General features: G+C 39.3%; 1 protein-coding gene across 1 annotated transcript; it reads right to left on the bottom strand.

Annotated features, from left to right (window-relative positions):
* Positions 1-1,411: 1,411 nt before the first annotated feature.
* On the bottom strand, positions 1,412-11,562 carry dhrs7cb (dehydrogenase/reductase (SDR family) member 7Cb). The gene is made up of 7 exons (XM_084740608.1): positions 11,393-11,562; positions 8,827-8,983; positions 7,201-7,313; positions 4,796-5,006; positions 4,607-4,699; positions 2,547-2,708; positions 1,412-2,089 (listed from the first exon to the last, which is right to left on the bottom strand). The coding sequence occupies exons 2-7, from the start codon at positions 8,978-8,980 to the stop codon at positions 1,881-1,883; spliced, it is 942 nt and encodes a 313-aa protein (XP_084596734.1). The 5' UTR covers positions 8,981-8,983; positions 11,393-11,562; the 3' UTR covers positions 1,412-1,880.
* Between the last annotated feature and the right edge of the window lie 1,041 nt (positions 11,563-12,603).

Raw genomic sequence — 12,603 nt, forward strand, 5'->3', positions numbered from 1 at the left:
TGTTACAGCTGGTTGAGGTGGAGCTAGTTTGAACTTTCTACATATTGTTTCTCTGTGAAATCAGATCAGACCCCATGTTTACAGTTTCCTAGTCCAAGTTGGCCAATTCTTAATTTTATTTTTCCACTTTTGTCCACACTCAGGGGCCTCCAAAATGAGCACAATATGAAAGTTCTTTGTAGTCACTTTAAGTCACAATATGTATTACTGCAAGTATTGCAGCAGCATAAATTGCAGGTTTAATCCTCACGCTTTATTATTTTATTGGTCGATTTATTTTATTTTGTATCCCAAAAGTTAGTTAGTTAGTTTTGTCTCCAGTATTTTTCATACATTTGTTCTTGTGGCTGCAGCTTTCATGACTCGCTCTCTGTGCAGCACGTGTGCGTCCACCTGAAATGAAATGCGCCACAAAAACAAAGTTTTGCTTCCTTGCTTTGCTACGCTGAGATTTATTACCCTTTTTCAACTGCAAATTATGGCCCCACAGGAAAACTTTCTTCAACATCTGTTTTATCTAATAAGATAAAGTGTTCGGTCTCATTTCAATCATTTTTATTGCTGCACAATGGGATTGTGAAGCAGACAGACCGACCAACACTGACCAAAAAAAACTAGCAATCCCACTGACTGTGACCTCTGCTGACCTCAGCAGAAAAAAGACTCAGCACCATCTAGTGGACTGAAAAGACGACTGATTTTATTATTCTGGTACCAAAAAGTTTGCATTTGCCGCATTAATAGTTCATATAATAAAAGACTGATAATTGGCATCAGTGCACTGATACAATATTACTACACAAAATGTCATGATAATATGTTGTATCCATTTATTACCCACCACTATTTGCCTGTTGCATTAAATATATATATTGAAATCATGTACCTCAAAACTGAACTTTGTTACATTCTAATGCTGCATATCCCTGCAAATACCTGCATTTAAACTCCCTGCTTCAGATCTGTGTCCCATCTGTTTTTTACATGAAACAGTGCACATCTGAACACCCTGCTTATAATGTGTTTCTGTACATACAGTGCATTACTCAGATTTGTGCATCTTGTACATCTGATCAAGTGAAAAACAATGGCAAGATAATTATTCACTATATTAATTTGATTTGATTTATAATTATTTAATCTTCATACACAAATGTTTAATTTCATTTAAGTCTTAAAGGGATAGTTCACCCCAAAATCAAAAATATACATTCTTCCTCTGGCCTCTAGTGCTGTTCATCCATCTACATCTTTTTGGTGTGAGTTGCAGAGTTTTGGAGATATCGGCCGTAGAGATGTTTGCCTTCTCTCTAACATAATTGGACTAAATGGTGCTCAGAACACCAAAAAAAATACATTTGAAAAATTCTACACTTGTGTCTCTTTCCAGAAATCATGTTACTCAAAATAATCCACAGACCTTGTTGTGGGCAGTTTCTTGTCGGAACTACTTTCTTTTTGAGTCGTTCCAGTAGTTTTGGTAGATTCAACTACAGAAAGAAAGTAGTTCCTGCATGAAACTGCTCACAACAAGTTCTCTGTTTTATCTTGATCAATTGGGTTATGATTTTTTGAAAGAGACACTACTTTTGAACTTTTCAAACTTTTTTTTGGCACTTTGAGCACTACAAGCTGAGTTCCATCTGGTTCCATTGCACTGGAGAGAAGGCAGACATCTCTATGGCCGATACCTCCAAAACTCTTTAAGGATTATAACTTTACTTAAATTACCACAAACTAAAGCCCCATGGGGGTCTGGGGCCCGAGGGCAGTTGATTGCTTTGTCCAGTTGCTGATCCAGTCTTGTGTCACATGTACCATTCCAGCTGTTGCTTTATTCCACATGTCTGTCTGATCCATCCCGTGTTTCAGCCTCTCTCCTACTGCAGCTGCTCAACCAGCACCGAGTCCTTCACTCCAGCACCCAGCACGGCGAAGAGGAAGGAGGGGAGGAGGGAGCGGAGGTACAGGGCCACCCAGGGGATGGGGTGGGCCAGCACGACCTCCTTCCTCTTCCTGTTCACCGTCTGCATAATCTCATTGGCCAGGACGGCCGGGCGCACGCCATGGGTCATCTGCTTGGCGATAACTGTGGAAGGACAGATACACTCTTAGAAAGGAGGGTTCCAAAAGGGTTCTCTCTGAAGGCTCGAGGTTCTTGATAGAACCCCCAGACAGGGTTCTGGGAGGAACCATTACAGTACAAAAGGGTTCTCTGGATAACATCTCATAGGGGGGTTTGTGCAAAACCTTTAACAAATGGTTCTGGGCATAACCCTCCTAAATGGTTAAGAAAGTAGAACTCTTATAAAAGGATCTATCAGGAACCAAAAAGGGTTCTCCTATGGGGAACAGGCAAAAACCCTCATGCTTCAAGTTAGCACCTTTATATCTAAGAGTGTATATTACTTGACTACAGAAAAGGGACATTCCAAACATTTAAAAATACTTATGAGCAACTATTTTCTCTCCTCCCATAAAGTCTGTAATGATTTTTCATGTGTGAATATCCTGTCAGTCACTTCCATACCAGTTGTGTTACTCACATGCAGCCAGAGTGTTTGGTTGGGGGTCGGGCTCCTCGACAGGCGGCAGCTCGGAGGCGTTGATGAAGGTATGACTGATGGTGCTGACGACTACGCCATACTCCTCCACTTCGGCCCGCAGACAGTCAAAGAAGGCCTGCGCCGCGTGCTTGGATGCAGCATCTGACAGGTGCCAAGACAAACATCCACACGTGTAAAAAGTCTCATTCCAAACATTGCAGAGGACATACTTTGTTTAATTGTTTTTTGCGGTGTCTGTTACACCGCACTGTGAGCACACGTTTGAAACCTCAGCAGGTTGGTAATATTACAGTTCTACAGAGCTAGAGGGAACAGTGAGCCTAATTTTCTAAAGATGACACTTTAAATGGTCACTTCAACCATATTATGAAACTACATAAAAATTATTTGTCCCTTTAAAACTAGTATAGCATGTCTAGTGTAGCATGTCTTTGGACTTGAGTCAGACACAAGTCACATATTTGATGTCTTTAAACTCAACTCGAGAAAATCAAAACTTGCAGCCTGACTTGAACTTTAACACCATTGACTCGTGACTTCACTTGGACTTGAGCCTTTTGAAAATACTTGATGATACTTGATACTTTCCAGCAAATCCAAAGATTAAAAAGTTTGTTATTTCCCTTTATTTTCTGAATCAACTATAGCACTATTCATTGCCAAAGTCAATATTTAAGTACCCATATCCATTTTGTTTGAACCAGTCCGACAGCATTCGATCAGGTTGCAGGAGAGAACCACAAAGAACACAGGAACGTTAGGCTACAAAGATCATTTTAATTACAGTTGGAGATGCAACAACTTTGATCGACATTTGAAGTTGCACAAAAAACGGTAAGCACTACATTCGATGAAGAGTACATCATGACTTGAAACTCAAATTTAAAGACTTGGGACTTGTTTGTCTTGACCTGGGGCTTGAGTGAAAAGACTTGAGACTTGCTAAACAAGAACTTGGTCCCACCTCTCCTTTTGCTGGGCTCATAGCAGAATGTCAGTGACGTCAACTAACCAGCAAACTAACGTCTGATCAGCTCGGCTAGATATGTCTGACTCAGAGGTAAGAAACAACAGAGACACAGAGACATGTAGAACCCAGACGACCCTTGTGTTTACAGAGTTGCAGTGATTGGCTAGTTACTAGCTAGCTAACCTGACTGATTGTTCTATTCATGCCTCAGATAAAAAAAAAAACAAAATAAAAACTTCTTTTTTAAGTTATTAAATATTGTTAGCGACATGCAGTGGTCAACATGAGTTATTTAAACTGAGATAATATTGCCTACTGCAGCTTTAAGGCATCAATCGGTGAGATTGATGCCTCCACTTCATCATAATGGAAAAGAATGGAATTTTGTTTGTGTTGCTCACTCTTTGAAAAGTGACAGAGAAAAATTCAGTGGCAACATCTCTCTCCAGAATCATGTCTCTGTGTTTATTAATGACAGTAGGTGTGCCGTACTGTTTTTAGCATGTCAAAGGACACCGTAACGTGCTGAGACTCTTTCCAAATTGCCTACAAAGCACACATTGTTGCATGCAGTGTGCATACACTTTGGATGTACGACGGCGTACGATCAAAACATTGTCCCTTGAACTTTGACCCTCTTGCTCACACGTCAGTAGCACACCAGGAAGCCTGAAGTAAAAACAGTGTGAGAAAATAAATTTTTCATCATTTGGGTGTAGGATTTAGTGGCATCCAGCCCTGAGCTTGCAGATTGGAAACACCTCGCTGCTCCCTCCCACGTAGAGGAATCTATGATGGTTGTGAAACTGGCAAAAAGCATGAAAGGCTTTATCGGGACCCAATGACTGGTTTGTCTGTTTAGAGCTAGAGGCATGACAAGAGGTCCTGCGTGTCTGTTGATACAAAAGGCTCTTTATAAGGTCATTAAAACACAACCAATCTTATTTTCGGGTGATTATACACCAATGAAAACATACTTCTTCAATTTCTACCATATTCTGCCAATAGATCCACCTAAATCTTACACCGATTCTTTACATGTAGTTAAGAAAAGCCCATAGAGACTCACATGAACTTCTGAATGGGACAGCCAGTCTTCCCTGGATGCTGTTGACCAGCACAATTTGCCCCGATCTTCTTGAGATCATTGCTGGAAGAACACCTGCAACACCAAAAATATCACTCAGAGCCAACGTCATACAGATAGTGGCCGTAGTGTGTTTGGTGGTGGTGGTTTTCGCAGGAATGCGTGGCCCACCTTTGGCCAGAGTGCTGGGGCCGAAGTAATTGATGTCCATGACGTTTCTGTCCTGTTCCAGGGAGACGCTCTGAACCGGGGCCTTCAGTTTCACGCTGCTGTTACAGATCAACACATCCACGCAGCCGTAACACTCCACCACCTCGGCCACCACGTCCTCCATGCTGTCCATGTTACCGAAGTCCAGGATCACCAGCTTTGGGGCAAATGTCTGGGGAGACACAGGGTTATGTCACTCCACTGCTTTACGGTATGTGTGGTCAATATGTTTTGCTCATCAGGCATCAATCTGAGTGGTGTGTAGGAGTATGTGTGTGCTATGGATGGGCAGGGGGATGAAAAAGGGAGAAAATGTATGATATATGTGTAATATTTGGGGGGCATTTTTTGGCACATTTTAAATTAAAAAAATGTTGTGTTGCTGCCAACATGACAAAAAATATTAGCTCAGCTTCTTGGTAGAATGACAATATTTTCTTGCAACAACACAAATGTTTTCATGCTATATCAAGACATTCATGTTATAATGACAAATCTTTCTCATTTTTACTCATTAAAAAAATATTCTACTTTAAAGGAATGGTTTAACATTGTGGGGAATACGCTTTCTTGGTGACAGATGAAAAGATTAATACCACTCTAAATAAATGTATCTCTATGCAAAATGTTCTAAATTTAAATACAAACAAAGTTATATCTTCATCCCAGTCCTCACCTAACTGGATGATCAGTAATAAAATGAGATGGTGGTTATGTTTTATCCAGATGTAAAACTGAATATATGCAGGAAAATAATTTACTCAAGAGTACCCAGTATCTTTATTATCACCATACTTTATGTGCTTGTGTACTTTTTGACACAATCTTCAAATTACTTTGATTATATTTTCACCATGTCTCATCCTAAGAAAAATCAATTCATGGTCACTTTGATAGCCAATGAAGGACACGCGCTTCTTCTCATCAAAACAACATATGGAGGTTTCATTCTAATGTGGTACAGAAGTAAGTTTCTTGATTCAGGAGCTTGGAGCTCGGGGGTTCAGGCACAGACCATGAACCACAGCATTCCTGGTTAACATCTGGCCAGGGAACTTTGCGTATGATTTCATTCTCTCTCCCCTCACTTCCTATCAACTTTCCACTGGTGAATTTTTAATAAAGGTTTATAATGCCTCATAACAAGGTTTTTTCATTAAGTTTGTTGCCTTAACGAGGCACACTGGCATTGTGTAGTGACATGTCAGTTTCTTAATATAACAAGTTAAAGTGATCTCTTGTTACAACTTGGTAGGTAGGTAGGTACGATTTGTCATTATAACAAGATCAGCAGCTGAAACATCAATAATGAGATGATATTGTTATCTATTTATGTGCTGTTTTCATATAAACACATCTGCTCTGGCCTGTGTACAGAAGATACATGGGGGACAGTGTGCTGTCAGACAGGATATCCTGCTATTGTGTTGACAAAAGAAAGGAAGTGGTGATCGGGGAGGTGGTGACAGAGCAGAGGATCATGATAAAAACAAGGACAGAACCTGCTATTCTCTTGCTTTAAACTCAGTGTGTGTTAAAGGGACAGGACTGTTTATCCATCTGGATTTTTTTTTTGGGTGTGAGTTGCAGAGTTTTGGAGACATTGGCTGTAGAGATGTCTGGTTTCTCTAAAAAGGGACTAAATGGCACAGGTCCTGTCATGCTCAGAGCACTAAAAAATGCATTTGAATATTTCAAAACCAGTGTCTTTTTCAAAAAAAAAAAAACATGACCCAATTGCTAAAAATAATACTACTTTCTTTATGCAGTAGAATCTACTGGAACTACTTTCTTTCTAACAGACAGAAAGTAGTTCCCACACAAAACTGCTCATGATTTTTGAAAAGAGACACTGGTTTTGAATTTTTCACATGTTTATTTTAGTGCTTTGAGCACCACAAGCCAAATGCCATTTAGTTCCATTATACTGGAAAGAAGACAGACATCTCTATGGCGATATATCCAAAACTCTGCAACTCACAACAAAAAAATCTAGATGGAAGAACAGTGCGACCAGGCCAGGGGGAAAATATGTATTTTTGGTTTTGGGGTAAACTGTCCCTTTAATTTCTGGGGGCTATTTGAGGGATTTTTGAGGTATGGTAACAGCTTTTCTCTCTGATAAGAATTGAACTGCATAAGTTTCCAGTGTGTATTAATAGACATGAGATAATCGTGTTTACTGGAGCAGTCATAGTGAAGGATTTGTTTCTCAGTGGGACACTTTGCCAAAAAGATGACTCAGCACCACAAAAAAGACTAATGGTTTTAGTTTGGAAGGGTTTACTCAGAGTCTGGCATGTTTATGGTGTTTCAAACTGAGATAATGCCGGCATGCGCGATTTTGATTTATGTGATTTCCTCACCTCTCTCGGATCAGCGTCATGAGTCAGAGAGTCATACAGAGACTCCAGCTTATCCCAGCTAGTACCACACAGAATGAGTCTGGCTCCGCCCTTATGGAAGAGATGGGCACACTCTGAACAGAGAGAAAAATATCATGGTGAATACATTTGTCACTTTATTTAGAAGAAATAGATTGACATTTTGTGAAAGGCACCTATTTGCTCTCTTCCTGAGAGTTAGATAAGAGGATTCATGCCACTCTCTTGTCTTTATGCTATAGCTACAGTTAGCAGCCAGACACTTGATGATTGGTCGTACAGTATGTAAAGTATGTTTTAGGATGTCTTAGTCTCACAACCTCAGGATAGATGAACAATGGATGCACATTAATGTGCACATGTGTGCGCATGTGTCCCCCACCCCTGCATAGTCAGTGCCCCACTGGGGCCAGCTCTGCCAGAAAAGTCAGGAAACACCCCTGGTTAGCTAATGTTAGCTATAAATCTAAGACCACAGACAGCTCTTGACCAAATAGTATGTTGGAATTATGTTGAAAAAAGTTACAAAGCTATACAGCTGACCTTCAATTTTTAGCTACTGTCACTTGTAAGCTTTAATTTTGTAAACAAAAAGGACAGAATAGCTGTAAAAATGTCTGATGCCCTTAAAGGATTATGTGTAGGATTTAGTGGCACCTAGTGGTGAGCTTGCAGATTGCAAACAGCTCGTTTCAGTCTGTTCTTCTGTGTAGGAGAACTTATAGCAGATGTGTGAGTGTTTGGTTTGTCTGTTCTGGGCTGCTGTAGAAACCTGGGTGTGCAACATGGCGGACTCCATGGATGAGGACCAACACCCTCTGTGGCTGTATTTTTTTGTGATGGTACACTAATGAAAACATAGTTTACCCCCAGTAAATGTAAAATTTATGGTTCGTTCCATTTGTGTCTCATTAAATCAGTCATACACACAGTGCAGTTCAAGTTCAGTCTGTGCCCACGTTGCATTGGTGTTGGTATGTGCAAAATACTGTGAAATTTGTTGTTATCAATAGCTATTGCTAACAACAGCTAACCTGGCTAGATCAACAGTGGCTTTCCTGGTGGTGTCCATCTTGGTTTTCTGACTTGTTTATTATTTATGTATTTGACTTTCCAACTAGTTTACTGGAATGCCACCAGCTTCCGCATGACATCATTCCCAGCTCCAACTTCCGAGAATAAAAGAAGGCAGCATTAGGTCCCATTAGGGCACACCAGACAGGGCAGTTGTACAGTTGTATTGATTCCCTTTTCTAACTCTCTGCAAGAAGGCTAGTAAGAGTATTTCCTAAAAAAAAAAAAAAAAAAAAAAGAAAAACTATCGCCATAAACATACCATTTAAAGCAACACTTAAAATTGAGTCTGTCTCCATTACTTTTAGTCATGGTTGCAATAAGCTGGCGCAAATCCAAGATCTGAATCACCACCTAAGCTGAAATCAATTGTTCCTCAGCCCCTAAGGTCTTGTAAGTCTAGTGAAATTTCATAGAATCTGTTTTAGAGACATCATGCTGACAGACAGAGAAACTAAGAATGAAGGGTGGAAACAAACCTCCATGGCAATGAAAGTAAGGTTAAAAATTCAAAACACGAGAGGGATCATTTACCGGTTCCCACCCCGGACACAGCGTCAGTGATCACCACCACTTTGTTTCGCACTAAGGACTTGGACATGAACTGCATGACCTCATTGTAGATGTAATAGACCCCCGCTGCCACCACTATGAGCAGGGGCAACACCATCACCGAGGGCAGGGACATGTTCTGTGGAGGAGAAAGCACAGGGTCAGTGCAGGAGACATCTACAGACCTACTGACCTGCATTAGAAGAGCCAGCAGTCTGTGCTGACAGGACAGCTCGGCTCAGGTTTCAGGTCTCCTAAGGTGTGACTCTGTGGTGTAAACTAATACAGTGTCAATAACAAAAAGTACATCGAGCTGAATGTAAGTTCAGAATCCATCTCATCTGTCTGAACACTAAACACCCATTCTCTAAATTCTTCTCTTTATCTATAATGCCTCTTTTGTTTTTGGTATTGATTCAATCATGGAAGCCAATAATGGATAATGTTGTTTTTTATCAGGATTCACCTTATCACTGTACTTCAGGAAATACAAAGTGCCACTGATGTTGTGCAAATCCAGTGAGTTAAATCAAAGTAAAATAAAGGTCAATATTCAACCAGTGGAACTACTGACTTTGTATTTCAAAGAGTTCATTCAACATTGTGGGAAATGCTTATTTGCTTTCCTGTTGAGACTAAGATGAGAATATTAACACACAGAGGTGTGGACTTGAGTAACATGACTTGGACTTGAGTCAGACTAACACATATTTGATGACTTTAGACTTGACTTTACAAAATCACAAGACTTCCAACTTGACTTGGACCGTAACAATGGTGATTTGTGACTTCATGTTTTTTTACTTGAAAGTACTTGATACCTTACCCCAAGCCAAAAGATTAAAAAGTCTGTTATTGTAAATGTGTGCTACAAATACATTATTTTGCTTTCATTTCCTGAATCAACTAATGTAGATGCTACTTATTCTCAGAAACTTGATGCTTAACTCCCCAGATCCACTTTGTCTGAATTAATCAAACAGCATACAATCAAACTGCATGAGAGAACCATGAAGAACTAATGTTATGTTCATGTGCTCCAGCTGAAAGAATTGCATTATGCAAAACATGCAGGTCAAAAATTAGACAGAGATGCAACAACTTCTTTGGCATTTGAAGCTGCACAAAGAACAATTAATCGAGGCTCTGTTGTTAAAATGTCATTACATTAGATGAGGAGCAAATTATGATTTGCAAGGACTCGAAACTCAAAGTTTAAGACTTGAGACTTGCCTGTCTTGGCTTGGGACTTAAGTGTTAAGACTCAAGACTTACTTGTGACTTGAAAAACAATGATTTGAGTACACCTCTCATATCTCTCCAATAAATATAAAGCTATACCCATTAGCTTAGCTTAGCTTAGCACAAAGAATGACTGAAAGAGCCAGCATGGCTATGTCCAGAGGTGACAAAATCCATCTACAAACACCTCTAAAGCTCACTATTTCCTATGTTGTATCTAATTTAAAACCAAATTTCTAATTTGAAACCACCTCCCTGGCAACTTGTCCCACCCACGAAATAGCACATAACCCCCATAATATCACATTTTAATTTAATCTTTCTATTTATTTTACCAAGGACAATGCACATTAATAAACATTTCAGTTTAAACATCAGTTTAAATGTACCAGAGTTAGCTAATAAGTTCATTTTCATCTATTGTTACTAGGGAGGAAATAACAAATTAATACGTGATGTCACTGATACAATGCCTCAACAAATACTACAAAACAATTGTCATATTTACACTTTGAGATATAACACATTAATTGATGAGCTTTAAAAGTGCATTTGGACATAGCCAGGCTAGTTTACCCTGCTTTCAATCTTTGTGCTAAGCTAACTGGCTACTGACTCCAGCGTCATATTTACTGTACAGATATGAGAGAGTACTGGTCTTCTCATAACTCTCGGGAAAAAAAAGTTGAACAAGCGTTTTTCCCAAAATGTTGAACTATTACATTAAAGTGGACAACAGGTAACATGCTAAAGCCAGACAACTGTAAGTTAATTCCTACCCAGAGTCATTTGTACTGTCCATACATCTAAAAATACTTGCAGACCAATATAACAGATTTATGCTGTATCTGTATTTGCATTTGCTTTGGCTGTAAAAAACTATATTTTTCTGCTCTAAATGTGTTAACTCCCCTGAGGGAAGAGTTTGTATTAGGCTACCATGTAAAGTGAGTTTGAGGACAACGGCTAAATATACTCTGGCTTTGCTGCAGCCACTGAATGCCTCTCACTATGTCACCTCCAGGACATTGTCACAAGATACCCCAAGGCACCCAGGGAGGCTCACATTCATAAGCAATGGATGACCTTACTTGCCCAGCTTTACTTTGGGAAAACACATTAAGATAACCCCTATAATCCACATTAAAACCAGTATCAATCATGGCTCCAGAGACCCACGCCCAAGCTCAGCCCCATATTTGGGCTGACACATGATTGGATCCCAGTGCACATCTATGGCAACCACACAGCAGACACACACACACACACACACACCTGTAATCTGTGTTATTCTTGGTTCACTTACGGCACGGACAAGGAGTTAATCCTTCAACTGGACTGGCTGTTGTTTTTTGCAGGTTTAGTTAGGTAACACAGGGCCTTCTCCACCTTCTCTGTCCCTCGTCCATTCACGCAGCTCTTGGTCCTCTGTCTGTCTGTCTTGTCTATCTGTCCGTCTGTCTCGCTTCTGTCCACTGGAACTGCTTATAATAGCCCGTGCTTGAGTCAGCCATTAATACTCATATATATCTGAAGCATGTTCCCTTGTTGCCAACATGAAGGGATGGATGATAAGTGAGAAGGAGCATGTGTGTACATTGTACTGCTTTTTTAAAATCAGTCAGTTATTAATAATTCCAACTAACAAACCACTCTTTTAGTAATAAAAAACATCATGACTAAGAAAGACACACAATATTCCTTCACTTTCCATAACTTAGACTTGTTTACTGACTTACCAGATTAATTTTAATTGCTTTGTTTTAGTCAATACTTCTAAAGTATGTCAAAAGTAGTTCCACCCCAACCAACTGGAACAATAAAAACCTGCTTGCACATGAATGCACCAGTAAGAGTCATAATATAATAATTTGTGACTTAAATGTGCTTTTTTCCCGTTTCCTATTAATACTTTTAGTTTTGATATTGTTGGTATATTTTGCTGACATTGTTTTATATGTGGTAGAAAGTAATAGAGTACATGTACTCATGTGTTTCATTTAAGAACAATTTTGAGTTACTTCTACTTTGCTTGAGTTCTTCCATTTTTCTGCTTCTACTCGACTTCTACATTTATGTGACAGTTACTTTATCATATATTAAAATACCCAAATGTATATCAAAGAGTTATCAAGTCCTCTTTGACCAGCTCCAGTAATAATGAATGGTTACAAGGGCTGCAACTAACCATTATAGTCGATTAATTGGTTGATTATTTTCTCGATTAATTAACTAATAGGTGTTTTAAAATGTCAGAAAATTGTGAAAATCAGTGTTTCCAAAAACCTAAGCTGACATCCTCAAATGTCTTGTTGTACTCACCACCCAAAGATATTCAGTTTACTGTCATAGAGTGCTAAAAAAAAAGAAAAAAAAAAAGAAGAAACTATTCAGCTGGTATTTTACCTTTTTCCTTAGAAAATTCCTCAAATTGATTAATTGATTATCACAAAAATTGGTGATTAATTTAACAATCAATCAATAATCGATTAATTATCTCAGCCCTACATGACACAG

The sequence above is a fragment of the Lutjanus erythropterus genome, chromosome 17 (genome assembly GCF_056507025.1).
Source record: "Lutjanus erythropterus isolate fLutEry1 chromosome 17, fLutEry1.hap2, whole genome shotgun sequence".
In the NCBI taxonomy this organism is placed as follows: domain Eukaryota; kingdom Metazoa; phylum Chordata; class Actinopteri; order Lutjaniformes; family Lutjanidae; genus Lutjanus; species Lutjanus erythropterus.